The sequence below is a fragment of the Labrus mixtus genome, chromosome 6 (genome assembly GCF_963584025.1).
Source record: "Labrus mixtus chromosome 6, fLabMix1.1, whole genome shotgun sequence".
NCBI classification, from domain to species: domain Eukaryota; kingdom Metazoa; phylum Chordata; class Actinopteri; order Labriformes; family Labridae; genus Labrus; species Labrus mixtus.
Genome location: NC_083617.1, coordinates 23,229,184 through 23,256,567, shown reverse-complemented (window position 1 = coordinate 23,256,567; position 27,384 = coordinate 23,229,184). Strand labels below are relative to the sequence as shown.

General features: G+C 39.5%; 3 protein-coding genes, 1 long non-coding RNA gene and 1 pseudogene across 10 annotated transcripts in view; 2 read left to right on the top strand and 3 right to left on the bottom strand.

Moving 5' to 3' along the window:
* Positions 1–371: 371 nt before the first annotated feature.
* LOC132975788 (androgen-dependent TFPI-regulating protein) lies at positions 372–6,664 on the top strand. The gene is made up of 5 exons (XM_061040575.1): positions 372–1,013; positions 1,869–1,994; positions 3,233–3,334; positions 3,415–3,530; positions 6,194–6,664. The coding sequence occupies exons 1-5, from the start codon at positions 861–863 to the stop codon at positions 6,378–6,380; spliced, it is 684 nt and encodes a 227-aa protein (XP_060896558.1). The 5' UTR covers positions 372–860; the 3' UTR covers positions 6,381–6,664.
* Positions 6,665–9,397: 2,733 nt separating this feature from the next.
* herc4 (HECT and RLD domain containing E3 ubiquitin protein ligase 4) lies at positions 9,398–18,544 on the top strand. Its single transcript, XM_061040576.1, has 24 exons — positions 9,398–9,546; positions 10,746–10,987; positions 11,207–11,366; positions 11,451–11,527; positions 12,266–12,487; positions 12,611–12,706; positions 12,949–13,075; positions 13,189–13,340; positions 13,884–13,960; positions 14,047–14,162; positions 14,239–14,298; positions 14,633–14,744; positions 14,832–15,021; positions 15,116–15,288; positions 15,391–15,510; positions 15,603–15,701; positions 15,776–15,943; positions 16,434–16,577; positions 16,862–17,028; positions 17,134–17,200; positions 17,303–17,385; positions 17,646–17,829; positions 17,947–18,049; positions 18,121–18,544. Exons 2-24 carry the CDS (start codon positions 10,762–10,764, stop codon positions 18,327–18,329), a joined length of 3,132 nt encoding a protein of 1,043 aa, XP_060896559.1. The 5' UTR covers positions 9,398–9,546; positions 10,746–10,761; the 3' UTR covers positions 18,330–18,544.
* On the bottom strand, positions 13,643–16,402 carry LOC132975792 (uncharacterized). Of its 6 annotated transcripts, XR_009673301.1 has the most exons (3): positions 16,362–16,383; positions 16,284–16,316; positions 13,643–16,205 (listed from the first exon to the last, which is right to left on the bottom strand). It is a non-coding gene; the product is annotated as an uncharacterized LOC132975792 (long non-coding RNA). The 6 variants fall into 6 exon arrangements; XR_009673303.1 differs by lacking the exon at positions 16,284–16,316 and having other exon boundaries at positions 16,340–16,402; XR_009673306.1 differs by lacking the exon at positions 16,284–16,316 and having other exon boundaries at positions 16,373–16,401.
* A 769-nt stretch (positions 18,545–19,313) lies between the features above and the next one.
* Positions 19,314–20,503, bottom strand: LOC132975789 (cytochrome c oxidase subunit 5B, mitochondrial-like; annotated as a pseudogene).
* Positions 20,504–25,902: 5,399 nt separating this feature from the next.
* The window catches only part of vps8 (VPS8 subunit of CORVET complex), a 48,543-nt gene continuing 47,061 nt past the window's right edge, over positions 25,903–27,384 (bottom strand). For both annotated transcript variants that reach the window (XM_061040573.1, XM_061040574.1), the window contains exon 45: positions 25,903–26,641. In XM_061040573.1, coding sequence (XP_060896556.1) covers positions 26,516–26,641 — 126 coding nt within the window. In that variant the 3' untranslated portion in view covers positions 25,903–26,515. The remainder of the gene's footprint in view (positions 26,642–27,384) is intronic.

Genomic DNA, 27,384 nt, shown 5'->3' with positions numbered 1-27,384 from the left:
TCTCTCTGTGTCTCTCTCTCTGTGTCATTCTCTCTCTCTCTCTCTCTGTCTCTCTGTCATTCTCTCTCTCTCCCTCTCTCCCTCTCTCTGTCTCTCTGTGTCTCTCTGTGTCTCTCTCTGTCATTCTCTCTCTCTCTCTCTCTCTCTCTCTCTGTCTCTCTGTGTGTGTCTCTCTCTCTGTCATTCTCTCTCTCTCCCTCTCTCCCTCTCTCTGTCTCTCTGTCTCTCTCTCTCTCTCTCTCTGTCATTCTCTCTCTCTCTCTCTGTCTCTCTGTCATTCTCTCTCTCTCCCTCTCTCTGTCTCTCTGTGTGTCTCTCTCTCTCTGTGTCATTCTCTCTCTCTCTCTCTCTCTCTCTCTCTCTCTGTCATTCTCTCTCTCTCTCTCTCATTCTCTCTCTCTCTCTCTTTTTGATCCTCGTGTGATAATCTGAGCGAGGGTCTCGTGCTTCAGCGTGTCGGTTGTGAAAGTCATGAACGTGGTCATTTCAAACAGTCGGCCTCTTGTCTGCACGTCACTAATCTCTAAGACTAAGACCCAACAAGGCCTGAAAAAGCAGCTCCAGACTTCGGACTCTTGAGGGAGACCCTGAAGAGAGACTCTGAAGAGAGACCCTGAAGAGAGACCCTGAAGAGAGACCCTGAAGAGAGACCCTGAAGAAAGACCCTGAAGAGAGAATCTGAAGAAAGACCCTGAAGAGAGACCCTGAAGAAAGACCCTGAAGAGAGAATCTGAAGAAAGACCCTGAAGAGAGACCCTGAAGAGGGTTAAAGACTCTGAGAGGGTCAGAGTCCCTCTGGTGGGTCGGACCTCCAGCTGTTTGGTGAAAACATTCAAAGTTGACGTCATAGTAACTTAACGATGACTTTAAGACTGAGGAAGCTGTTTCACGTCACCATGCTTACCTGGTACGCCTTCGTGGTCAAGAGTCTGGCGGCAAAGGATGGAGAAGAGTTACCTGCAGGAATCTTTTTCTACGGGGGACCCTGGAAATACCTGACCTTCCTAAATCTGGTAAGACCCTAACCCTTATTAGACTGGATCCACATCTTTGACCAGGACCACATCTTAGACTGGATCCACGTTAGACTGGATCCACATCAGTATATCATACTATCATCCTATTATACTATAATATTATTATTATTATTATTATTATTATTATTATATTATATTACATTACTATTATTATACTATTATATTATTATTATTATTATTATAATTATATAATTATATTACTATTATTATTATATTATTATACTATTATATTATTATATTATTGTACTATTATATTATTATATAATTATTATTATAATTATTATATAATTATTATATTATTATGATATTATTATTATTATGATATTATTATTATTATTATGATATTATATTATTATATTACTATTATTATTATTATATTATTATATAATAATAATTATTATTATATTACTATTATTATTATTATACTATTATATTATTATTATTATTATATTATTATTATTATTATATTATCATATTACTATTATTATTATATTATTATACTATTATATTATTATTATTATATTATTATAGTATTACATTATTATTATTATTATAGTATTATATTATTATACTATTATATTATTATTATTATATTATTATACTATTATATTATTATTATTATATTATTATTATATTATATTATTATTATATTATTTTATTTTATTTTATTATTATTATATTATTATTTTATTTTATTATATTATTATATTATTAGGAGGTTTGATCAGGTCAACGTGTTCAGCTGTTTGTCTGCGTGCTCACAGCATCATCATCATTCAGCCACCAGCTCTTCTTTTCACCTGTCATTATTTATTTATTTATTTGTCTCAGTTGTTACAGATGTCTTTCTTCCTGCTCGCCGCTCTTGTTGATTTCCAGCGTGTTCAGAAGTCGTTCGGTTTTTTGACCTCGCTCAAAGATCTCCTCTTCTCTGTCTTCGTGTTTCCTGTCGGCTCGGTGAGAAAAACGCTTACAAACTTTAATCGCGACATCAGAGATATTTACATGACCTGATTGTTTTATTTTCTGTTTGTTTATTTGTCTGTCTGTCTGTTTGTTTGTCTGTTTGTTTGTTTGTCTTTTGTCTGTTTGTCTGTTTGTTTGTTTGTCTTTTGTCTGTTTGTCTGTTTGTCTGTTTGTTTATCTCTTTGTGTGTTTGTTTGTTTGTTTATCTCTTTGTGTGTTTGTTTGTTTATCTCTTTGTGTGTTTGTTTGTTTGTTTATCTCTTTGTGTGTTTGTTTGTTTGTCTGTTTGTGTGTTTGTTTGTTTGTCTGTTTGTCTGTTTGTTTGTCTTTTGTCTGTTTGTTTGTTTGTTTATCTCTTTGTGTGTTTGTTTGTTTGTCTGTTTGTGTGTTTGTTTGTTTATCTCTTTGTGTGTTTGTTTGTTTGTCTGTTTGTTTGTGTGTTTGTGTGTTTGTCTGTTTGTGTGTTTGTTTGTTTATCTCTTTGTGTGTTTGTTTGTTTGTTTATCTCTTTGTGTGTTTGTTTGTTTGTCTGTTTGTGTGTTTGTTTGTTTGTCTGTTTGTCTGTTTGTTTGTCTTTTGTCTGTTTGTTTGTTTGTTTATCTCTTTGTGTGTTTGTTTGTTTGTCTGTTTGTGTGTTTGTTTGTTTATCTCTTTGTGTGTTTGTTTGTTTGTCTGTTTGTTTGTGTGTTTGTGTGTTTGTCTGTTTGTGTGTTTGTTTGTTTATCTCTTTGTGTGTTTGTTTGTCTGTTTGTTTGTGTGTTTGTTTGTGTGTTTGTGTGTTTGTCTGTTTGTGTGTTTGTTTGTTTGTGTGTTTGTTTGTTTGTTTGTTTGTCTGTTTGTCTGTTTGTTTGTTTATCTCTTTGTGTGTTTGTTTGTTTATCTCTTTGTGTGTTTGTTTGTTTGTGTGTTTGTTTGTCTTTTGTCTGTTTGTTTGTTTGTTTATCTCTTTGTGTGTTTGTTTGTTTGTCTGTTTGTGTGTTTGTTTGTTTATCTCTTTGTGTGTTTGTTTGTTTGTCTGTTTGTGTGTTTGTTTGTTTGTTTGTTTGTCTGTTTGTCTGTTTGTTTGTGTGTTTGTTTGTGTGTTTGTGTGTTTGTCTGTTTGTTTGTGTGTTTGTTTGTTTGTGTGTTTGTTTGTTTGTTTGTTTGTCTGTTTGTCTGTTTGTTTGTTTGTCTGTTTGTTTGTTTGTTTGTCTTTTGTCTGTCTGTTTGTTTGTTTGTTTGTTTGTTAGTTTGTCGTCCTTCTCTTCTGGACCATCTTTGCTTTCGACAGAGAGTTAGTCTACCCAGCGACCATCGACGCCTTCTTCCCCCCCTGGATGAACCACGCCATGGTCTCTATCTCACAACAACATAATAATTCATATTTATTATTATATAATCAAACATTGATGACATCACTCTGTGTTCTCAGCACACGTTTGTACTTCCTGTGTTACTCGGAGAAGTTCTGCTGCAGCCTCACGTCTACCCACCGAGGAAACTCGCACTGACGGCATTAGCAGCTGTAGGCGTGGCTTATTTATTCTGGTGAGTGTTCAGTTCAAATATAACGTCATCAGGACCAAATAGGAGAAACATGCTTAACAATAGCATGCTAACAGTTATTATAGCATGCTAACATTGTTATTTATTATAGCACGCTAACAGTTATTATGACATGCTAACATTGTTATTTATTATCGCATACTAACATTGTTATTTATTATAACATGCTAACATTGTTTATTTATTATCGCATACTAACATTGTTATTTATTATAGCATGCTAACATTTTTATTTATTATAGCATACTAACATTGTTATTTATGATTGCATACTAACATTGTTATTTATTATCGCATACTAACATTGTTATTTATTATAACATGCTAACATTGTTTATTTATTATCGCATACTAACATTGTTATTTATTATAACATGCTAACATTGTTTATTTATTATCGCATACTAACATTGTTATTTATTATAGCATGCTAACATTTTTATTTATTATAGCACGCTAACAGTTATTATAGCATGCTAACATTTTTATTTATTATAGCATACTAACATTTTTATTTATTATAACACGCTAACATTGTTATTTATTATAGCATACTAACATTGTTATTTATTATAGCATGCTAACATTTTTATTTATTATAGCATACTAACATTGTTATTTATTATAGCATGCTAACATTGTTATTTATTATAGCATGCTAACATTGTTATTTATTATAGCATGCTAACATTGTTTATTTATTATAGCATGCTAACATTTTTATTTATTATAGCATACTAACATTGTTATTTATTATAACATGCTAACATTGTTTATTTATTATCGCATACTAACATTGTTATTTATTATAGCATGCTAACATTTTTATTTATTATAGCATACTAACATTGTTATTTATTATAGCATACTAACATTGTTATTTATTATCGCATACTAACATTGTTATTTATTATAGCATGCTAACATTTTTATTTATTATAGCATGCTAACATTTTTATTTATTATAGCATGCTAACATTGTTATTTATTATAGCATGCTAACATTGTTTATTTATTATAGCATACTAACATTGTTATTTATTATCGCATACTAACATTGTTTATTTATTATAGCATGCTAACGTTATTTATTATAGCATGCTAATATTGTTTATTATAAAATGCTAACATTACTTATTTTAACATGCTACCATCGTTATGTATTATATAATGCTAACATTGTTATGTATTACAAAATGTTAACATTGTTATTTATTATAAAATGCTTATATTGTTTTTTATTTTAGCATGCTAACATTGTTATTTATTTTAGCATGCTAACATTGTTATTTATTATAAAATGCTAACTCTGACCCTAACCCTATTTTATACTATATATTTATTTAAAGAATAACAAAAAGGTGAAGTGAAGCTTACTCTGTAAGTGTCCAGGTATAAAAAGAAACGGTTCAATTATCAGACTGACAGGGAACACATGAGGTCATCAAAACAAGGTGTGACAGAGTACATAGGTGAAACTGATGAAGGTCATCAAAGTGAAGCCCTGGGGACAGGAAGTACCAAATAAAACAGTTACCACTGAAGAGAGCTCAGGGATATGACAGTAACAACCAACATGATGGAATGAAATGAAACAGAAATCAATCAAATGTATCTGCTGGTTCAAACTTACAGCCATTAGAGGCCATTAGTTCTTCTGTCCACACGTCTTTCCAGTTTCTCCTGTCTTCACTGACGTAAAACTAAAGGTTGACTGATAATATCAACGCTTCCTTCCTGGAATGAGCCACAAATAGCAGCTCATCCGGATAACAAAAAAACACTCCCCCCGTCTCCTCACATCCAGACTAAGTGAAGGTCAGGACACCGGCCTCTGATTATTGTAACAACAGTCATTTAAATGTAATATGAACTGATTTTATTTACAGAAGGTTCATTTGTAGATCATCCAGAGGTTCAAAGCTTCAGTGCGATATCATTTCTAAATAGAGCAGTCTGCTGTTCAATCACCAGCTCTCATCACACTTCATGTCTTTGTAACTGAACATTTCATTCTTATCCATAAACGATATTACACAGGCTGTCCGATCATATGGAGGTCCGCTAGTTGTGATCAACGCTGAAGGAAACATTCAAGTCTGTTGGTTTGGAAACATTTGATGCCTGACAGTGAAATACCTGAAGATGACTGTTTACATCAAAGACACTCTGTGTGTTTGTGACAACATATTCATGTGAGCAGGTTTAATCTGTGATCTCTCTCTCTCTCTCTCTCTCTCTCTGTCTCTCTCTCCCTGTCTCTCTCTCTCTCTCTCTCTCTCTCTCTCTCTCTCTCTCTCTCCCTGTCTCTCTCTCTCTCTGTCTCTCTCTCTCTCTCTCTCTCTCCCTGTCTCTCTCTCTCTCTCTCTCTCCCTCTCTCTCTCTCTCTCTGTCTCTCTCTCCCTGTCTCTCTCTCTCTCCCTGTCTCTCTCTCTCTCTCGCTCTCCATGTCTCTCTCTCTCTCTGCATGTCTCTCTCTCCCTGTCTCTTTCTCTCTCTCTCCCTGTCTCTCTCCCTGTCTCTCTCTCTCTGTCTCTCCCTGTCTCTCTCTCTCTCTGCATGTCTCTCTCTCCCTGTCTCTCTCTCTGCATGTCTCTCTCTCTCTCCCTGTCTCTCTCTCTCTCTCTCTCTCTCTCTCTCTGCAGGATTGTTTGGGTGTACCTGTCGGTCGGGCTTTGGGTCTACCCCCTCCTTGGACATCTCAGCTCAGCTGGTCTGGTCTTCTTCTTCTTCTTCAACATGTCTGTGGTGGCGTTTCTTTACGAGCTCGGAGACAAACTGAACGTCCTTGTGTGGAGTCAGAGACGTGCCGTTAAATCCAGAGAAGAGTGATGTCGTCTAACCTGAGTGTCTGTGACTCAATAACATCGCTGTGCTTCATAACGTGGTTTCTTTTTTCTTTAACAGCTTATAAAATATCAAATCATTCGTTCATAAGAACAAACCCCTAAAAACCAAAATTACCAACACAAAACAAAAACAGATCCACCACCTCACCTGTTTCAGATCCACTACCTCACCTGTTTCAGTAAAGATCCATTAACTCAAAAACAAAGAGTTTAAACCCCTTACCCTGTAATCAACTGTTAGCTCTTAGCTAAAGTATAGATAGCCTTATTCTACAACTGTTACTATTAGCCATATTAGCCTCTGCTAGTCAGTGTGTGAATTTATACTGAAACGGTGAAAATGTTTTATAGTCTTTTTAATATCAACAGCATTGTGTGAACACATCAAACATTTAAAAACATGTAAACATTGAGAAACATCAAATCTCAAACAGTCAGGTTATTTTTAAACTCAATAAAGTGCATTTGTCTCCATCCATTCTGTCATCTTGTTCTTGTGTTAATCTTCATTTGTTTAATTCAACCATCCTCCTCCTCGCAGGTCTCTGTAACCTTTCAGGTGTTGGAGATAATTAGGATCAGCGTCGACCAAACCGACCGAGAGGATCCGAGCCAACAACTGAACGTCTTCCTCACTCAGATCCTTCAAAAGACGACCACATAGAAATGTCATCATTTAACATTTACTGTTTTATATTTTAAGGAGCAGTATGTAACTCTGACACCTAGTGTTTAAAATGGGTACTGCAGTCTAAATTCTAAACATTGTAGAGAGCTGTTCCCCCCCCCCCCCCCCCTCCTCTCTAGAGTCGATGCTCACACAGGTTGCCATGTGGGGGACACTGAAGCTTCAGTGTTTATCCAGTCAGAGAAGCCAGCACTTCAACATAGCATGTTTCCTTAATGTCTGATCATATAGTAAGGTCACTTTATCATTTCACTCTCTACACATCTCACTGATTGGACCTTTGAACAACATTTCACTTTCTACTGTTTTTATATAATAAATATAACAAGTACTATATTTGTTTTACAGCCAGCAGTGAACAACATTAAACCAGATTTTTGACTCACCTTCTTGTTGGCAGACGATTCTGTGAGCGGTGATCTTAGAGTTTTATTTCCCTTTGAAGAAATCATCAGAGAAAATCACACAGTTAGTTTCTGTGCCTTTAAGGAGGATTCAAATCTTTAAACACACAGAAGAAATATAGTGTCGACTCACCTCTTTGAGTCCTTTTGAAAAACACATGATGATGAAGAGGAGGCCGACAATAATCTGAGTGTCAAAATAAAATACCCAAATTAAACAAACGGATTCTCACAGGAAGTGAAAAATGTGCCGTAGCATGGTACTCACTCCCATCAGGTACAACATGTGTGTGTCTCTGTTTCTGTCCCTCCAGCTCTGATGAGTTAGTGAAAGAAGTCTTCAGTCTGTCTGCACAGGGAACTAACAGGTAAGAAACTAACAGGTAAGAAACAGGACAGGTGAGTCATGAGGACAAAGCGCGAGAAGAACCAGCAGAACAGGAAACACCACATTTCATCACAAACCGTCAACAGGACAGATAACTCATTTGACAAACGTCAGCAGAGAGAAGCGTCAACATATCAAAGTATTCAGTGTTTATGACTTTATCATGAAAGTGTTTCAAATGTAATCATGTAAAGATTATATTCAACTTTACATCATCTGTTGACTAAGAAAGGTTTCAAATGTATAAAGAATAACTTCAGATATGATTAAAAACTAAACTGTAATGTCTGATGTCCTCTGGTACAGTTCACAGTTACACTGAGTTAAAAAAGAAACCAGAACTTACAACTATAGTTATCCTTAACTATGAGTATTAACTCATCCATTCATACACATTCATACGCTGCCAACAAAGCAGTGGGAGCAATTCAGAATTAAGTGTCTTGCCGAAAGACACATCGGACAAGTTGCTGCAGGACCTGGTGATCGAACCCTCGACCTTCCGGTTATGAGTCGACCGACTCTACCACTGAGCCACAGCCTCACCAACCATACAGTACCTTTCCATTACTAACCATAACTAACCCTACTAATAAAGTTAGTTAGTTATGGTTAAAGGAGCAGTATGTAACTCTGACCCCTAGTGTTTAAAATGGGTACTACAGTCTACATTCTAAACACTGTAGAGAGCTGTCTCCCCCCCCCCCCCCCCCCCCCCTCCTCTCTAGTCACTTTTTTTGAAGCAGTTATTTGTATAATCACACTGATTATAGCCTACCTTTATTAATTAATATGAATACAAATAATTCATGTTCTAATATTTTTGAGGACCCCTGTCAGTCCCTTACAATCTTCCTAACTCCCCCCCCCCCCCCCCCCCCCCCCCCCTTAAGGCACCTCCACTGTGGGGCCTTAAAACCGCCTACCTTCTCTGGTCCAAACAAATCCAGATCATTCAGGAGCAGAATCTAAAGTTAGAAGGAGGACATACTGGCTGCTGCATTGTTGTCAGAGAAGCCAGCACTTCAACATAGCATGTTTCCTTAATGTCTGATCATATAGTAAGATCACTTTATCATCTCACTCACTACACATCTTACTGATTGGTCCTTTAATTATAGTTCTAGTTAGTTATGGTTTAATTATTCTTCAATGTGAGGTAAATCTTTAGGGCACAAATGTAACAGCAGCGCTGCGCATGCGCGGTGGCACCCCATCTAGAACCTTGTCGATGCGTCTCGGCGTTTCTTCACTCTTACGTAAAGTTTTAAATTAAGCTTTAAAAAACGGTTATACTTCCGGTTACATCAATTCATGTTCAAATTAAAGGTCAGCACAGTTACGATTTAGCTCTACAACATGCACATAAACGTTTAAAAGTAACCTGATCACGTGAGTCATACTTTGGTTTAAGTGTTGGTGATAGAAGGAGCTTTCTTAATCCGTTTCCTGGAAACACAGGCGGTACACTTACACGAAGAAACTTTATTTCTAAAGGAGAGAGCGGAAGTGGAGAGTGTAGTGACGCTAACTTCCTGTTGTTGACAGTATGGAGGGGCTGAGTCTTTCTAAGTAGCTGCCGGTTGAATTTGGAGATAAAATAATGAAAGAACGAGCTGGTTTGTTGTTTTTTAACCTTCTGAACAGATAAACTGAGGACAGCTGCTCGGTAAGATTCATTATAAAACCTTAACGACACGTTTATAACTTGTTTAAAGAGCAACGGTTCATGAAGTTCAGAGTTAGCTGTGCACTACATCATATTAAACAACAATAAAGAAGATTAAATACGACGACATTTACACTCACAGCTGCGCGCTGTTCTCCTTCATATTACCTGTTAGCGTCTTCTCAATGTGAGCATGCTAACTGCTCAATCTGTTAGCTCGCTAACATAACCATTAGATAAGGCACGTGTCCAACATTTAATCCTTCTGATTTACCTGGACAGGTGTCATCACTCCCTTAACTATCATCTACAAACGTTAATTATTGTGATTTACCTGGACAGGTGTCATCACTCCCTTAACTATCATCTACAAACGTCAAGCCTTCTGATTTACCTGGACAGGTGTCATCACTCCCTTAACTATCATCTACAAACGTCAAGCCTTCTGATTTACCTGGACAGGTGTCATCACTCCCATAACTATCATCTACAAACGTCAATTATTGTGATTTACCTGGACAGGTGTCATCACTCCCTTAACTATCATCTACAAACGTTAATTATTGTGATTTACCTGGACAGGTGTCATCACTCCCTTAACTATCATCTACAAACGTTAATTATTGTGATTTACCTGGACAGGTGTCATCACTCCCATAACTATCATCTACAAACGTTAATTATTGTGATTTACCTGGACAGGTGTCATCACTCCCTTAACTATCATCTACAAACGTTAATCCTTCTGATTTACCTGGACAGGTGTCATCACTCCCTTAACTATCATCTACAAACGTTAATTCTTCTGATTTACCTGGACAGGTGTCATCACTCCCTTAACTATCATCTACAAATGTTAATCCTTCTGATTTACCTGGACAGGTGTCATCACTCCCTTAACTATCATCTACAAATGTTAATCCTTCTGATTTACCTGGACAGGTGTCATCACTCCCTTAACTATCATCTACAAATGTTAATCCTTCTGATTTAGCTGGACAGGTGTCATCACTCCCTTAACTATAATCTACAAACGTTAATTCTTCTGATTTGCCTGGACAGGTGTCATCACTCCCTTAACTATCATCTACAAATGTTAATCCTTCTGATTTACCTGGACAGGTGTCATCACTCCCTTAACTATAATCTACAAACGTTAATTCTTCTGATTTACCTAACCTTAACCCTTCTGTCAGTAGTTAGCAGGACGCTAACATGCTGTGTTGGGGAAACGCTTCGTACGGTCAGCTCGGTTTGGGGGGCATCGATGAGGAGATCGTCGTCGAGCCTCGAAGGTGTGAATTCTTCCACGGAAAGTACGTGCGTGATGTTGGGTGCGGCCACAGACACACGGCCTTCCTATTGGAGGATGGGACAGTTTACACCTGCGGCTGCAACGACTTGGGACAGCTGGGACACGACAAGACCAGAAAGAAACCAGGTGAGTCATTTTATGAACTGTGACTCGGATCACCTTCATCATCATCATGTAAAGGTGTACCTTAGTCCTCAGAGCAGGTGTACCTTAGTCTTCAGAGCAGGTGTACCTTAGTCCTCAGAGCAGGTGTACCTTAGTCCTCAGAGCAGGTGTACCTTAGTCCTCAGAGCAGGTGTGCACTAAGATCTTCATCATGTAAAGGTGTACCTTTGTCTTTCTCAGAACAGGTGGTGGCTCTGGACGCTCAGATCATCACAATGTTGGCGTGCGGACAGTCGCACACGCTCGCTGTGAACGACAAAGGTCAGGTGTTCTCGTGGGGTTCGGGCTCAGATGGACAGGTGGGCCTGAATAACTTCGATGAATGTGTTCGCGTGCCTCGGTGAGTTTACTGAAATTATTTATGATCTCAATATTTAAATGTGATGATGATGTCATCACCTCACCTGTCTCTGTGAAACATTAGGAACATAAGGAGTCTGTCAGACGTCCAGATCGCTCAGGTAGCCTGCGGGTTCTGGCACTCTCTGGCTCTGTCGAGAGGTAGGTAACCCTTTCATTCTTTTATTCACTCATTCATGTATCATTCACTCGTTCATGTATCATTCACTCGTTCATGCATCATTCACTGGTTCATGCATCATTCACTCGTTCATACATCATTCACTGGTTCATGCATCATTCGCTGGTTCATGTATCATTCACTCGTTCATGCATCATTCACTCGTTCATGCATCATTCGCTCATTCATGCATCATTTGCTCGTTCATACATCATTCACTCGTTCATACATCATTCGCTCGTTCATGCATCATTCACTCGTTCATACATCATTCACTCGTTCATTCACTTAGCAGACGCTTTTATCCAAAGCGACATACATCAGAGAGTAAGTACAACACTAATCCATTCATACACCGCCACTGAAGCAGCGGGAGCAATGCGGGGTTAAGTGTCTTGCCCAAGGACACATCAGACAAGTTGCTCAGCTGGGGATCGAACCCTCTACATTCCGGTTGAGAGACGAACACTCTACCAACCGAGTCACAGCTGCCCCTCGTTCATACATCATTCACTCGTTCATAGATGATTCACTCGTTCAAGCATCATTCACTCGTTCATGCTTCATTCACTTGTTCAAGCATCATTCACTCGTTCATGCTTCATTCACTCGTTCATGCGTCATTCAATCGTTCATGCATCATTCACTCGTTCAAAAATGACTCGTATGAGTCACTCGTTCATCGCTGATTCATTGGTTCATCTCTTGTGTGTCTGCAGGGGGTCAGGTGTTCTCGTGGGGTCAGAACCGGTTCGGGCAGCTCGGTTTGGGGTTAAATGGTCAAAGTATTTCGACGCCTCAGGTCATTCAGTCTCTGCACGGAGTTCCTTTCGCTCAGATATCAGCAGGGGGTGCTCACAGCTTCGCCCTCACTCAGTCGGGGGCCGTGTTCGGGTGGGGGCGCAACAAGTTTGGTCAGCTCGGACTCAACGATACAAATGGTGAGTGCTTAACCTTTGACCTCTCTAAAATAGATATTATCATTTTAAATCAGAGTGAGTTTAGAGGCAGATATTTATTCATAATATTTCATATATTTGATGTGTTTGGTCTTTTTCTTTCAGATCGGTGTTTTCCGATTCTGTTGAAGTCACTCCGCTCTCAGAGAGTAATCTACATCTCATGTGGTGAGGATCACACAGCGGCGCTCACTAAGTTAAGTTTTTACCTCTTTCTCTGATTGGACGACATTCATTAATGATTTAATAATACATTTAATTTCCTTTCATCTCGTTTGGTCCTCGTCACAGCAGCTGTGGGTTTGAATCCGACCTCAGTTCTTTGCTGCATACCCCCCCCAACACTTCCTGTCTCTCTTCACCTGTCAGATCTAATAAAGACAAATTAACAACAATTAAAAATAATGCTAACAGGCTAACACGTGCTACTCGTTCACAGGAAGGAGGCGTGTTTACATTCGGAGCGGGAGGATACGGGCAGCTCGGACATAACTCAACCAATCATGAGATCAACCCCAGGAAGGTGTTTGAGCTGATGGGAAACATGGTCACACAGATTTCATGTGGAAGGTAGAGATGATCCTGACCTCTGATCGCACCTAGATCAAAGGTCAAAGGTTAGATTAATAATAATCAGAGCCACCAGGTGAGATTACTCTGACTTTATATCTTTGTACTTGAAGGCAGCACACCTTGTCGTTCACGCCGTCTTTGGGGAAGATGGACTCGTTCGGACTCGGGGGGAACGGGCAGCTTGGCACTCGCTCTACCAGCAACAGAAAAAGCCCCGCCCCCGTCAAAGGACCCTCGGTGTCCTCATCTGCTTTGGAATCAGGTGAGATGTGCATCTATTCCATCTGAACTGATTCTATATCTATATAGACAGTTTTTATTTACAGTGTTTGTTTGTTTTTCAGTTTTGATTCATTTACAGTTTTGATTTATTTACAGTTTTGATTTATTTACAGTTTTTGATTTATTTACAGTTTTGATTTATTTACAGTTTTGATTTATTTACAGTTTTGATTTATTTACAGTTTTGATTCATTTACAGTTTTGATTTATTTACAGTTTTGATTCATTTACAGTGTTGATTTATTTACAGTTTTTATTTATTTACAGTTTTGATTCATTTACAGTTTTGATTTGTTTTTCAGTTTTGATTCATTTACAGTTTTTATTTATTTACAGTTTTGATTTATTTACAGTTTTGATTCATTTACAGTTTTGATTTATTTACAGTTTTGATTCATTTACAGTTTTTATTTATTTACAGTTTTTATTTATTTACAGTTTTGATTTATTTACAGTTTTGATTCATTTACAGTTTTTATTTATTTACAGTTTTGATTTATTTACAGTTTTGATTTGTTTACAGACTCTGGGTCGGGGTTCTGCGTGACGAAGATTTACGCTGGAGGAGATCAAAGCTTCGCTCACTATCGCCAAGGCAACGTAAGTTAACCACTTTAATAATATAAATAATAAACATATACATAATATAAACAATAATTTCTTGTTTTTTTCTATTTTGAATTTAGAACTTTGAAGACGTGACGATGAAAAATCCAAACGGGAACATTTGCTGCTTGAATGAAGAAATAATTCAAAGATGGCTGAACGTGTCATCGGGCCGACTTCCTGCAGAAGTTTCAAAGTAAACTGATGATTGGTCGTTCTTATTTGAAGGTTGTTGACAGATGTCATTCTGATTGTTGTCGTTTTATTTTCAGTCAGATCGACCTCGTGTTCTCGTCGGCTAGCTGTCTGAACGGATCTTTTTTATCATTCAGGTAAAATAAAAGATTCTGTCCTCAGAGTTTCTGCACGCAGAGAGAGAGAGAGAGGCGGAGCCTGGAGGAAATAACGCTTTGTTGTCTTCATAATGATGCAAAGCAGCAAACACAGCTGGCTGTCAGATAATCAGATCATTACTGTCAGAAGTTCCTGCAGTGGACGGTTAGTGCAGCAGGGCTCTTTCCTGCTGTCTTCATTCTCATGGAGGATCTTTAAAATTAAGCAGCAAACACAGGATACTGTCAAATAATCAGTAGAGATCAAACACAACCTTTATCAGTGTCCAAAGAGACGTGCTAGCTGTATGTAACCTTTATGTTTTCTTCACAGTCATCCCGATCACTTCAGTACCAGCAGGAAGTGTTCCGGTGTGGACATGAACACAGCTCGCCTCATGTTTCACAGATTGATAACACCTGAGCACCCAGAGATCACTCAGCAGGTAGACGTCACATTGTTGGAGAATCTGATGTTTCATGACACCATGCTGCAGTCCCTTCAAATAAACATGTTTGTGTTCCTGTGTCAGATAGCTGCCAGTCTGGAGAAGAACCTGATTCCCAGATTGAGCACTTCTCCTCCAGACATCGAAGCTCTAAGACTTTTCCTCACGCTGCCTGAATGTCCTCTCTTCAGCGACCGTAAAAATTACGTCACCATCACCATCCCCTTCGCCAAATCGCTGCTGTGCCTGAAAAACACTCCGCTAAAGGTGCTCGGTACGAAGAGCGGCTTCTTCTTTTCCTTTTTGCTCTTTATCGTCTCTCAAACGTCATTTCTTCATCTCTTGTTTTGTGTCGTCTCTGAGCACAGGTCACTGGTGGTCCACGTTGGAGCCCCCCGTCTTCCAGCGCCTCGTGGCGTTGTATAAGGAGGTGGTGGTTTATCTGCTGCAGATGCACAGAGTCGGGATTCCTTCAGCAGAGCAGAGAATCTTCACCTGTTTCCTCGACACGTCGCTGCGCCTGCTCCAGATTCTGCACTCTGTAAAAACTGAAAGCATTCATACTAACATCTGAAACATGACACATCAAAAAGAAAGATGTCACATGAAGCGTTATGTAAACATCAGTTTCTTGTGGCTGCAGGTGAACGAGCGAGAGGCGCACATCATCCAGTACGATAAATTTTACATCCACGAGTTGGACGAGCTGATGGACATCAGAAACGACTACATCAGGTGGATTCAGAGACAAATGTATCCCATGGTGCGTCTGCTCTTCAACAACTTCTTTTGTGGTTTATTCGTGTGTAAGTAAATGATTGATCAATCTCTCTGGGTCGTTTACTTCTGTCTCAGGATCAGGACGGCGGGGTGACTCTGTGCAGGTTTCCGTTTGTGTTTGATGCTCAGGCCAAGACGACGCTGCTGCAGACGGATGCAGTCATCCAAATGCAGGTGATTCAGACTCTTGAATCATCCAATCATTCCATCATTTCTTATCATTATATTAAATAACATTGTATTTAAAGATGGCGGTGGATCAGGCTCAGATGCAGAACTTCAGCTCCATGTTCATGCCAGCCGTCGAGTCAGTGAATCCGTGTCTCATCCTGATCGTCCGGAGGGAGGACATTGTAGGAGACACCATGGAGGTCCTCAGGAAGTCCAAGAACGTGGACTACAAAAAACCACTGAAGGTACAACCCTCTTTATTATACAGTCGATCTTATGATGGGAATGTTTGAGAGATTCTAAAAGGATTAAGTGACCCTCTCAAAGACATTCTCTTTATACCTGATTTATACCTGACCATCACCTGATCTTTACCTGATTTATACCTGATCATCACCTGCTCTTTACCTGATTTATACCTGACCATCACCTGATCTTTACCTGATTTATACCTGATCATCACCTGATCTTTACCTGATTTATACCTGATCATCACCTGATCTTTACCTGATTATTTCCCTGATCTTTACCTGATTTATACCTGATTCATACCTGATCTTTACCTGATTTATACCTGATCTTTACCTGATTTATACCTGATTCATACCTGATCTTTACCTGATTTTTTCCCTGATCTTTACCTGATTTATACCTGATTCATACCTGATCTTTACCTGATTTATACCTGATCTTTACCTGATCATGGCAGGTGATATGTTAATCTGACCTTGACAGGTGATATTTGTGGGGGAGGAGGCGGTCGATGCAGGTGGGGTGAGGAAAGAGTTTTTTCTGCTGATCATGAAGGAGCTGCTGGATCCTAAATATGGAATGTTTCGTTACCATGACGACTCAAGGCTCATCTGGTTTTCAAACAAGGTACTGACAAAATCATCTTTCTTTGAAATTAATTATATTTAATCTTTGAAGCTGACTCACTTTGAACTCAAACTGGATCCAGACTGGGCTCACTCTGAACTCAAACTGGATCCAGACTGGGCTCACTTTCCTGGATCCTGTGCAGTTGGTTTGAATGGTATAAATTCTGATAGTGATATTTTGGTTTTGATGCGTCTTCAATGTGAACAGTCACACAAAGCTGCTGGGATCTTTTTAACACGGTTGCTTGTTCAGTATTTGTGTCTCTCGATCTTCTCCTGCAGACGTTTGAGGACATTGACCTCTTTAATCTGATCGGGGTCATCTGCGGTCTGGCCATCTATAATTTCACTATCGTGGAGCTGAACTTTCCGGTGGCCCTTTACAAGAAGCTGCTGAAGAAGAAGCCCACACTGGATGACCTGAAAGAGTTGCAGCCCGCCGTGGGAAGGTCAGAGGAGGAGTGTTTTATTCAGAGATGAAGACGATACAGATGTATGAACACACACAGGGTTAATGAAAAGAGGAGATTTTAAACTGTCTTCTTTTGAACCAGGAGTCTGCAGCACCTGTTGGACTACCCAGAGGACGACCTGGAGGAGACCTTCTGCCTGAACTTCACCGTAAGAATGGTTCAGCAGCATGAAGTCAACCTAAATACTAAAAGTCATCATGATGAATGAACTGAGAGTCTCGATACTCAAACATGAACGGTGTTTCTGCAGATCACAGAAGATAACTACGGAGCCACCGAGGTGTTGGAACTCGTTCCAAACGGTGAAAATATCAACGTCAATAAATCCAACAGGTCAAATCTGAACTTTTTCTTTCTGTCCAATCAGCAGAACAACTCTGTGTAACTTTGACAGGTTAGCTTAGCTTAGCATAAATTGTAGAACAGCTTGGATCAACCTGTGAATGAAAACATTCAATATCTTTAATCTCATTGAGTCTGAAGACAACGAGATGTCTGACTTTGTGTTCAGAGCCCGGCAGCTGCTGTCTGTCATTAAATATATAATTAAATATATTATTTTGTGTTTATACTCTCCGGTTTCCCTCCTGCAGGCAGGACTTTGTTGACGCATACATCGACTACATGTTCAACACTTCGGTTGCTCCGCTGTTTGAATGTTTCTACGCCGGTTTCCATAAAGTCTGCGGCGGGAAAGTTCTTGAACTTTTCCATCCAAATGAACTGCAGGCCATGGTGATCGGAAACACCAACTACGACTGGACGGAGCTCCAAAAGGTCTCCTCTCTACACCTCTCTCATGGTAAACTGTGACTTGACTCTGTTTCTCTCTCCTGAATTCAAATGGTGTGTGTGTGTGTGTGTGTGTGTGTGTGTCCGTGTGTCTCTCCTCAGAGCACGGAGTACAAAGGCGAGTACTGGGCCGACCATCCCACCATCAGACTCTTCTGGGATGTCTTCCATGACCTTCCTTTAGAGAAGAAGAAACAGTTTCTGTGTAAGTGATGTCACCAGTATCTCTTTATCAGACATGTTGATTCAGTGAAATGAAGGGTGTGTGTGTCTCAGTGTTTCTCACAGGAAGTGACCGCATTCCCATCCTGGGCATGAAGAGCCTGAAGCTTGTGATCCAGCCCACAGGTGGAGGGCAGCAGTACTTACCTGTCGCTCACACCTGCTTCAACCTGCTCGACCTGCCAAAGTACACGAGCGCTCAAACTCTGAGAGAGAAACTTTTACACGCCATAGATCACAACCAGGGCTTCAATCTGGCCTGAGCTTCAGACGAGGAGACGCCACACGAGGAGACGCTACACAAGGAGACGCCAGACTCATGACATCATATTTGGACACGACCAGCTGAAGTCGATGTGTTGGACTGATGGCGAGGAGTCGGAGGACTGATGGCGAGGAGTGAAACTGTCTCTGATGTTGATTTCAAACGTTCTGATATCTCAGTATTTTAGATTACAATCATTCCTGGTTACCGTAACGACTGCTGTGTTTGTTTCTCTGCATGATGACCTCATGACCTCAGCTTCACAGATAAAGTCATAATCTGACACGTTGATGTCGTTCATATTGCTCACAACAGCTGGCTGTATTTGAAATTAAGATTTACGTGGAGTTTGGGGTGGGGCTCAACGTTGTAAACAATGACGTACAGTAGCTAACCAGCAGATGGAACAGCGAGGACACACCTTTGAGCTTTTCACCTGGAATCAACTTTCAAAGTAAGTAAACACTGATTAACTGTAATGGAAATTTTTATTTCAAATACAGCCAGCTGTTGTTTTAAATTTACTGAAGTGTAATAAATTGATAGCATGAGCGAGCTAACTACAGGTAGCAAGATAAACTTATCTGGTGAGGGTACACTCTGGCAACCCCGGAGCACATCGGGCCCTGATTGGATGGTAAAGAGCCGGGTCAAATCCAGCGTCGCCATTGGCTGATACTAAAGAGCGAAAAGTCTCCGTGGATGTAGGCTGTTATGTACATGTCGAAGTGGATGGTTTTGTACGGTAATCAATGAATTGCTATCAGATAACGGCCTACATTTACACATAAGCATTCAGTTATCTGCGCACATAACAGGCTACGTACACGAGCCTATCCGCCCTCCATAGAAAAATAATGACCTATGAGGTGTGACGTGTGGCGGCCGTAAGCCTTAAAGAAGTCCGAGTGCAGCCACTGACACTAAATGTGAAACGTGGTCTGGTGTTTGTTTTGATCAAACATGAAAAAGGACAGAGAGGGAAGTTGAGAGAAATATTTTAATGATAAACTGTATGGGTTAAATACAGACAGTACCCTGAGTGGCCATCAGGGGGCAGTAGACTTTGTTTTCAGTGAGGAAGCTCGTGGTGGACGAGTTGATAATGAGAGCCACAGGATGGACATCGCTGAGCGTGTCCTTCATGCAGCCAGAACCAGACGATGGCCGTGTTGTCCTCCTCACCTGCACACAAAATCAGAGGATTATTTCATTGAACGGTCGACCGCCGTTCATCCTGACGTCTGCTCTGCTCGCCACTCACACAGACAACCGACCAGCCGCTTGTTTCCGATGCACGGGACGATATGCGGCTCGTCTTGGGTTCCTGCGTACTGCTTTGGCTTCAGCATGCTGTACGGGTCCTTTCACCGAGACAGAAAAATCAATATTATTAATATCACATGATGTCCAAAAAATAAAAGCTGTAATCAATAGAAGAGTATGTTCAACTCTTTCACATAAATCAATCAATGATGAATAAAAAGCGATATAAAGGTGAGTGCGTTTACCTTCCCGCGTTTTAACGCCTGCAGAGCGCGGCGCTCCAGCCCAGTCGCCTGCTCCTCATCTGTCGGTATTCCTGAAACAAAAGAGAGAAAGTTTCCTGTCTTCATCAGCTTTATAAATAAAGTTTGAATTTTGATTCATTAAGCCCCTCCCACACTGAGACAGGAAGTGTCCATCAAAGCCAGATGACCTTCACCTCTCTGCTCATTAACGTCCATTTTTTAATACAAACAAACTTTTAATTCACGCGAGTCCAAAAAGCAGAAGCACGCGGCGCGCTGACGTCACTGATAGAGATCTAAAAATAACTGGATCATAAAAAGTGCAGATTAAAAACTAAAACACGGATTATGTTATTTTAATGATGAAAAGAAGAGCTGCTCTCTTTAACCTAACACTCATTCAGGTTGAACTGACTTATGTCCGTTATTAAGTTGAATGTTAGAAACACTGACCTTTCAGTGTCGACAGGTTGCTCCTCAGCTGGAAAGTTGCTGCAGTTGCTCTGATTGTTGTTGTTGCTCTGATTATTGTTGTTGCAGCAGAAGGTCGGAGAAGAAGCAGCGCGCGTGCCGCCATGATGTCGCACTTTCAGGTAAAGTTACTGAGAATGACCTGAAACGATCAGCTGTCCTCGCATGACCCGGCGGTGTCTGACTGACAGGCTGACGGTCCAATCAGAGCAGACCTGAGGCTGAGTCCACCAATCACAGCGAGAGGATCAGGTGGTCAATACAGTTCAAGATAACGGACATAAAAGTACAACAAACTGTAAATATCAAACACATAATTAAAGGCTCAGACATATTTACAGTCCTAGATTAAAAACACCAACAAATAAAAACTTCAAATATTTAACTGAGAAGTGTTATTAAATTCAGAGAGGGAACACATAAACGCTACTAAAACTAAAATAAATTAATATTTTTTTTAAATAACAGGATTACAGGTTTCTCTCTCTCTCTCTCTGTCTGTATATATATAAATAAAATATGATATTAAATATATATAAATGTAAGTATATATATATATTTTTTTTGAAGATTTACTTTTGGGCTTTTTGTGCGTTTAATGTAGAGATAGGACAGTGGATAGAGTCTGAAATCAGGGAGAGAAAGAGAGCGGGGAATGACATGCAGGAAGGGAGCCACAGGCGGGATTTGAACCTGGGCCGCTGGCTTGGAGAACTATAGCCTCCATACATGGGGCGCGCGCACTAACCACTGAACCACTGAACCACCAGCACCCCTTAGTATATATTTTGAATGTTTTTTTTTATTAAGTCAGGATTTCATTTGCGGCTGCGCTGTACCCGTGGCTGACGTGCCCGGCGCTGCGCTTGTAGAGGTAGATAGTGCTCCTCCTGTTATTGTTGTTTCTTGTAATGTGGAGTCAGTCAGTGTAGATACAGACACAGAGACAGACACACAGGCTGAGCCTGAGAAGCAGCAGGGCTCTGTAGCAGCAGTAAATCTGAGTAGCTCTCAGTCTGCAGCCGTTAAAAGAAAAGTGCAGACAGATAGGAATGATGAGGAAGAAGCTTCCTCTAGTGTTACAGGTAAGAGTCAATGTAATGAAGGTAATGTTGTGAGCAGGACATGGAGGAGGATTACCAATCAGATAATGTCTCTATTGGTGAAGCCTCCAACCCAAGCGCTGATCTTTATTCTCTGTATGAAATAAATCAGTTCATGGACTCAACATTCAATAAAAAGTCTGTTAAAGTGAGTGATTATTTCAGTGACACAGAGAAGTTCATTACATCTGTCCACACTCTGAAAAAACACCTGACTGCATTGAGAAAGACCAGCAGTAAAATTGTAAAGAAAGCTAAAAAGTAAAATGGTCATGTATCACAGGGTGTCTCTCTCTACACTGTCCTTTGTTGTGTGTTTCTCTTCTCTGCCATCCTCATGCAGAGCCTTAAGATAGGGTCCTTAAACATTAACGGTGGGCGGGACACACAGAAGAGAGCTCTTATATCTGAGGTCTGTCGTCAAAAGATGCTGGATGTGTTGTTTCTTCAGGAAACACACACTGGTCCGTCTGATGACACAGACTGGGCTTTATGGTGGGAGGGCTCGTATCACCTGAGTCATAGTACAAACCTCAGTGCAGGTGTAGCTGTACTCGCCTCTGTTAATGTTAATGTGTTGTCCTGTAGCTCTCCTGTCCTGTCTCTTGACCAGGAGAAAGCTTTTGACAGGGTGGATGACTCGTATTTGTTTTGTGCACTAAAGGCTTTTGGTTTTGGTGATGGGTTTATGTCTTGGCTTGGTTTGTTGTATCAGGGTGCACAGTGTTTGGTGAAGATGGGGTATAGGGCTGAGCCGGCCAGTCCCTGTACAGCGGGGGATCAGACAGGGCTGTCCCATCTCCGGCCAGCTGTATAGCTTGGCTATTGAGCCCTTGCTGTACAGGTTGCTGCTTATGCAGATGATGTTAATGTTTTTGTCTCCAGCCAGGGGGATGCGCTGACTCCACCGAAGGGTCTGATGGAAGACATCCAGAGCACCTGGTCTTCTTCTGGTCTGGTTGTCACTGGATCAGGGCAGCAGCCCTCTACCTGCCGTTGGTTGGTGGCCAGGGACTCATTGACATTCGGTCCAGAATTGCTTCTTTTAGACTGCAGACAGCACGAAGACTGCTTTATGACTGTGGTCCCAGCTGGCTGGACATAGCTCGCCTGCTGCTTCGGAAAGCTGGAAGCTGGGGGTATGACCGACAGCTTTTTCTGCTGAGGTCTGAGGAGATGGACCTTAGTGGACTGACCTCATTCTACAGCTCCGTACTGCAGGCCTGGAGGACCTTGCAGATGTCTCGGGTCACAGTCGAGACTCCGGGGATGTGGCTATTTGAGGAGCCGCTGTTTTTGAATTCCTTTATAAGGACTCACACCCTGCAGTCTGCCAGTTTGAGGGTCAGTCTGAGAGAGGCAGGATGCACCAAACTGGGGCACCTGATGAAGCTGACGACTTACCTGTGGCCACACTTAGACAGAGGACCAACATCACGGCAGTCAGACTGGTCCACAGAGTCCTGGAGGAAGTCTGTGCTGCTCCGTCACACCGGCAGAGGACTTTTGTTAGGAGCCAGACTCTGTGTGAGCAGTGGGCAGAGGGGGGAGGTCAGCTGCTGTCCCTCACAACCATTCACCTGGAGAACTTTGAGGAGGTGGAGAAAAAGAGCATATACCAGGTGTGTGTGAAGGTCCTGAACGTCCGGTCTCTATCGGGAGTCAGGGAGTCGAGGTGGACTGAGTTCTTTGGCCCAGAGGCTTCCCTGAAAGGCTGCTGGCGGTCCCTGTACAAGCTGCCCGTTGAGAAACGGACAGCTGACCTCCAGTGGAGGGTGGTACATGGAGCTATAGCTACAAACAGATACAAAGCGCACATTGATCCTGGGGTTGGAGAGCAGTGTGGTTTTTGTCCTGAGCCTGAAACCCTCACACATTTGTTTGTTCAGTGTTCGCATAGTTGTACATTTTTTATTTTTGCTGTTTGTTTGTCTGTTTGCTGTTGGTGGAAAAATAATCTGACTTCTCTTGCAGGAGTAAATAAAGGTTTTTAAAAAATCAAATCTCTCCCTCTCTCTAACCCCTTACCCTCACTCAAAGCAAACACACCGTTTGCTGGTTTGAGAATAACTTCTTATCCATTGGCACTATTTCGGCAATGGCCTTTCCAACGGTACCAAGCACGAGACTCTACGACGTCGGGAAGTGCTCGAATGTGATTGGTCGAAATTTGTTTTTGATATATCTCGTAGAGACTCAGGGACAAGACCAGCGTGTCCAGCGTATTGTGGCAGATGAGGTTTTGGAGTCTCTAGGACCTTCCGTTGTGGAGTTATAGGCGAAAAAGGCCTCCCATCTGACATGAATGAGGTGAATTGGAAGTGAAAAAGTGTTTTTGTCGAAAATGGTTCTTCCAGAAAGTACTTTTCGGGCCATTTGGAGTTGATTGGTATGTGTACTCCATATTTTGGAGTGGACTTGTGTACTTGGTGAGACTTTTTTCATGAAAATTTTCAACTTTTATGAACTCGAAATTTTTACTTGAAAATCTCATATTTTTTTAATCTGATTTTTTTTTCATGAAAATTTTCAACTTTTTTGAAGCCAACATTTTTTAATTAAAATTTCAAACTTTTGGAAGCCGACATTTTTTGTAGTAAAATGTTCAACATTTTTGAAGCGGAAATGTTTTCATGAAAATTTTCAACTTTTTTGAAGCTGAAATTTTTTGTAGAAAAATGTTGAACTATTTTGAAGCCATAACATTTAACTTAGTTTACACTTTTCAAGAGTGAAATCAGGATTACATGAGATATTTACATTTATATCCCAAGACACAACAGAGAAAACACATAAATAAAAATACAAAATATATATATATAATTAATAGAGCAACATCTCAAAATTTCTCAAATCTCAAAACTGTTTCCGGATGCAAATATTCACCTAAACAGCATTACATGCTGCATCTTCCTTCTCAGATTAAGGTACTTGGTTCCAGTGAGGCATATGTGTCTGTGCTTTGAGTCAAAGCATTGCTTTTTTTAAGCAGTGGGCTTTTGGTCAATGGTTGCAGGCTTGTAGCCACTTCCTATTAAGATGTCCTGCCTATTTTACCAAACTGTTTGCCTGATGAAGATCTAGTACAGATGTGTAGGCAATAAAGGTTTGTTTGCAAGTTAGACAGAGTGCGTACCTTTATGTTTTCGAACAAGCTACTCTCCTAAGCATGTCTTATGAAGTAGATATGCAAAGGTTTTTTCTATTTGGTAAAAGCAGCAAATTCAGCAGGGTGTCCCTTTCATGACAATACAATTAGAAATGGTGGATTCTGATAATTTAATTCAGCTTTCATTCAATAGACTTTTATTCCATATATTCGGCCTTCTCAATGTATTCAGACTTCTATTCCATATTATCAGATTTCCATTTCATATAATCAGACTTTCGTTCAATACATTTAGACTTCCATGCAGTTTCAGTTTTTTTTACAAATATATTATTTATTTAATGACATGCCATATATACTGTATATAACCTACTAAATAATATGTTATTAGCCACTGAGGGCCACAGCCTATTCTTTTAAAATGTTTTGTTTGACTTTAATCATTCTCTTCAAAAAGTAAGATATTCAATGTTAATTATTCTCTTGCTTATTTTTAGAAGACACATTTTACACTGCTCAAACAACTTTCTTTTGAGTCAATCAGAAAACGTTAGTAAAGATTTTTGTTTTTGAAGGATAGACCGTTAGAAGTTCAGATACTCTTCTACCAAGTTGGAAGCGTTTGACCATCCCTTCTTGTCTCCATCACCTGCCTGTACCTGTTTGAGAGCTACATGGCCAGACAGGAGCCAAAGCAAATGACTTGACCCCACCAAAAAATGTCCCTCTGTGAGACAACTCTGCAACAAGGCCTCAACCATGCAATGCTGCTGTGGTCAAAGTTGAAGTAGGATAGTTCTTTAAAATCGTTGTAGTTGTAGGGCATAATTAGTTAGCCTCTTATCAACCAAAAATCCCTTTCACCACCATAACCCAGCCAATTCATTGGTTTTTATTTGTGTTTTGTTATAAAAAAAAGGCACTACAAGTTGTTCAGAGAAGAACTTTCTGGCATTTGAGAACTTGAAACCCCCCAAATTAGATTGATTAAAAAAATGTTATTCATTATTTTAATGTCCACAGAGGAAGTGCTCCTTAACGATGTGAAAAAAAGAAAGAAGTTTACACTGCATGAATTATAATCGTGTGGGCCTTACCATCCATCTTGTGACTGAGACAAGTAATCCCTGTTTTTGTGATGCAGTGCTTTGAAACGTTAGTCCACCTTAATGAATATGGTGATTACTGAAGCACCTTAAGTGATTTGTGTGCTTCAGTACTTTCTTTGAATATTGTCTATTTGTAGAATTATTTTTAATTTCAAATAGCTCTTTTTTTAACAGGACTTGTTAAATATCTTGTATTGTTCAATACTGATAATTCATCATTACAATGATATGTTGCTGTGACTAGATGAAGTTAAGTAAGCACACATAGTACAAAACACATTTTTTAATGACAAAATACTCAACCAACAGTTTTTTTTGCATCCAAACCCAAAAGAATTTTCTCCCTAGGATTGTTTTGAATCATGAGGAATAATAAGGATTAAAACAATTTCTCCTGTTCTGCGATGTGCAATTTAATTGTTTGATCCAAATAAAGAAAAATAACTCTCTAGATGGAGATGAACATCTTCAGTCACCAAAGGTTAGGCACTGCTAATATTTCCCATTGTTACATCATTAAGCTTTTACATTTCATATAAAGAATTTGGTCATTGTTTCATAATTACATCATTAAAATATAGCAGTGAAAGTATCTTATTATAGATAGAATATCACTTACACTACTTGCTTAACAAAATTGAGTACAATTTCTCTCTTCTTTCATCATACCATCATTAATTGGTAAAGCCATATGTTCAACTAGCATAAACATAACAAGTGAAAAATAAACAATGTAAAATTAAATTGAGGCTCAACTAAGACTTCTAATCAAATGTTGATTTTGTTAAACATAAAACATTTTTACAGTTATACAGTTGAAACATGCAGTTTCACTTCAGTCAAGACAAATAAGGTGAAATCGATTCTCGACAAGACAGGCGCTACTCTTCCAACAGAGGCGGAGGAGAAAGTTTAAGTTGGAAGTTTTCAGCTCCTGGTTGGCCTGGGATAATGAGCCCTGTCTTCTCATTACTATGGTAGTAGGAGAGTTCTGAAAGGATGGACAACTGGTAAAAAAGAGCAAGAAAAAAAGAACAATTACAAAATTATACATTGTCTTTAAGTTTGGACACAGATACACAAATACACAAACTGAAGGTTATCAAGATCTTTTGTGAATGTAACCCAAAAAACAAAACTAAATTTAAATCAATGTTCTTACTGGTGACAATGTTATCAAGAAGTTTTTGATAAATGTATAGCCCTTTTTTTGAGTGCATACTGACAAGTATCATAATAGATTCCCATTGCCCCATAAGCCTCTTTAATTTCCACTTAAATGTAACATCTAAAACACCTGCACAGCGGTTTTGACAGGATTCTCACCTTCATTATCAATACTGATATATTGTTGGATAGAAAATAAAACAAATACAACATGTCAAATTTTGCAACTGGGAAAATTGTATTATGTCTGGAAAATGATATGCTCAATTTGAATTTCAATTTGAAACGTGTTGACAGCACGTTACAAAATAGTTTGGACAGTTGCAAACAAAAGTTGTAAATACATGAAAAAAAAAAAGCACAATGGTCAATATTGACCCATATCTCTGGGGAATGTAAACAAAGTACATTCACCTATCCTTCTGGACTAAAATATCCGTGACTTTGTTGTGAAAGTCCTCATTATATTCTTTTAGTTTTTTAAAAGTCTTCCATTATTTATCACTTCACGTTTTGATTGAAAGTCCAGTTTTGAGAAATCTTTAAGCTCAGATATAAAATCTTCCTCTTCCATTTTTGCAAT

Bases quoted from the DNA above. Each gene is read 5' to 3' on its own strand.
- LOC132975788 (XM_061040575.1), top strand. From the start codon at position 861: ATGACTTTAAGACTGAGGAAGCTGTTTCACGTCACCATGCTTACCTGG. The intron at 1,014-1,868 runs GTAAGACCCTAA...TATTTGTCTCAG, and splicing joins ACCTGACCTTCCTAAATCTG to TTGTTACAGATGTCTTTCTT. The intron at 3,335-3,414 runs GTCTCTATCTCA...CTGTGTTCTCAG, and splicing joins CCTGGATGAACCACGCCATG to CACACGTTTGTACTTCCTGT.
- herc4 (XM_061040576.1), top strand. From the start codon at position 10,762: ATGCTGTGTTGGGGAAACGCTTCGTACGGTCAGCTCGGTTTGGGGGGC. The intron at 15,022-15,115 runs GTACGAAGAGCG...CTCTGAGCACAG, and splicing joins CACTCCGCTAAAGGTGCTCG to GTCACTGGTGGTCCACGTTG. The intron at 15,511-15,602 runs GTGCGTCTGCTC...CTTCTGTCTCAG, and splicing joins AGAGACAAATGTATCCCATG to GATCAGGACGGCGGGGTGAC.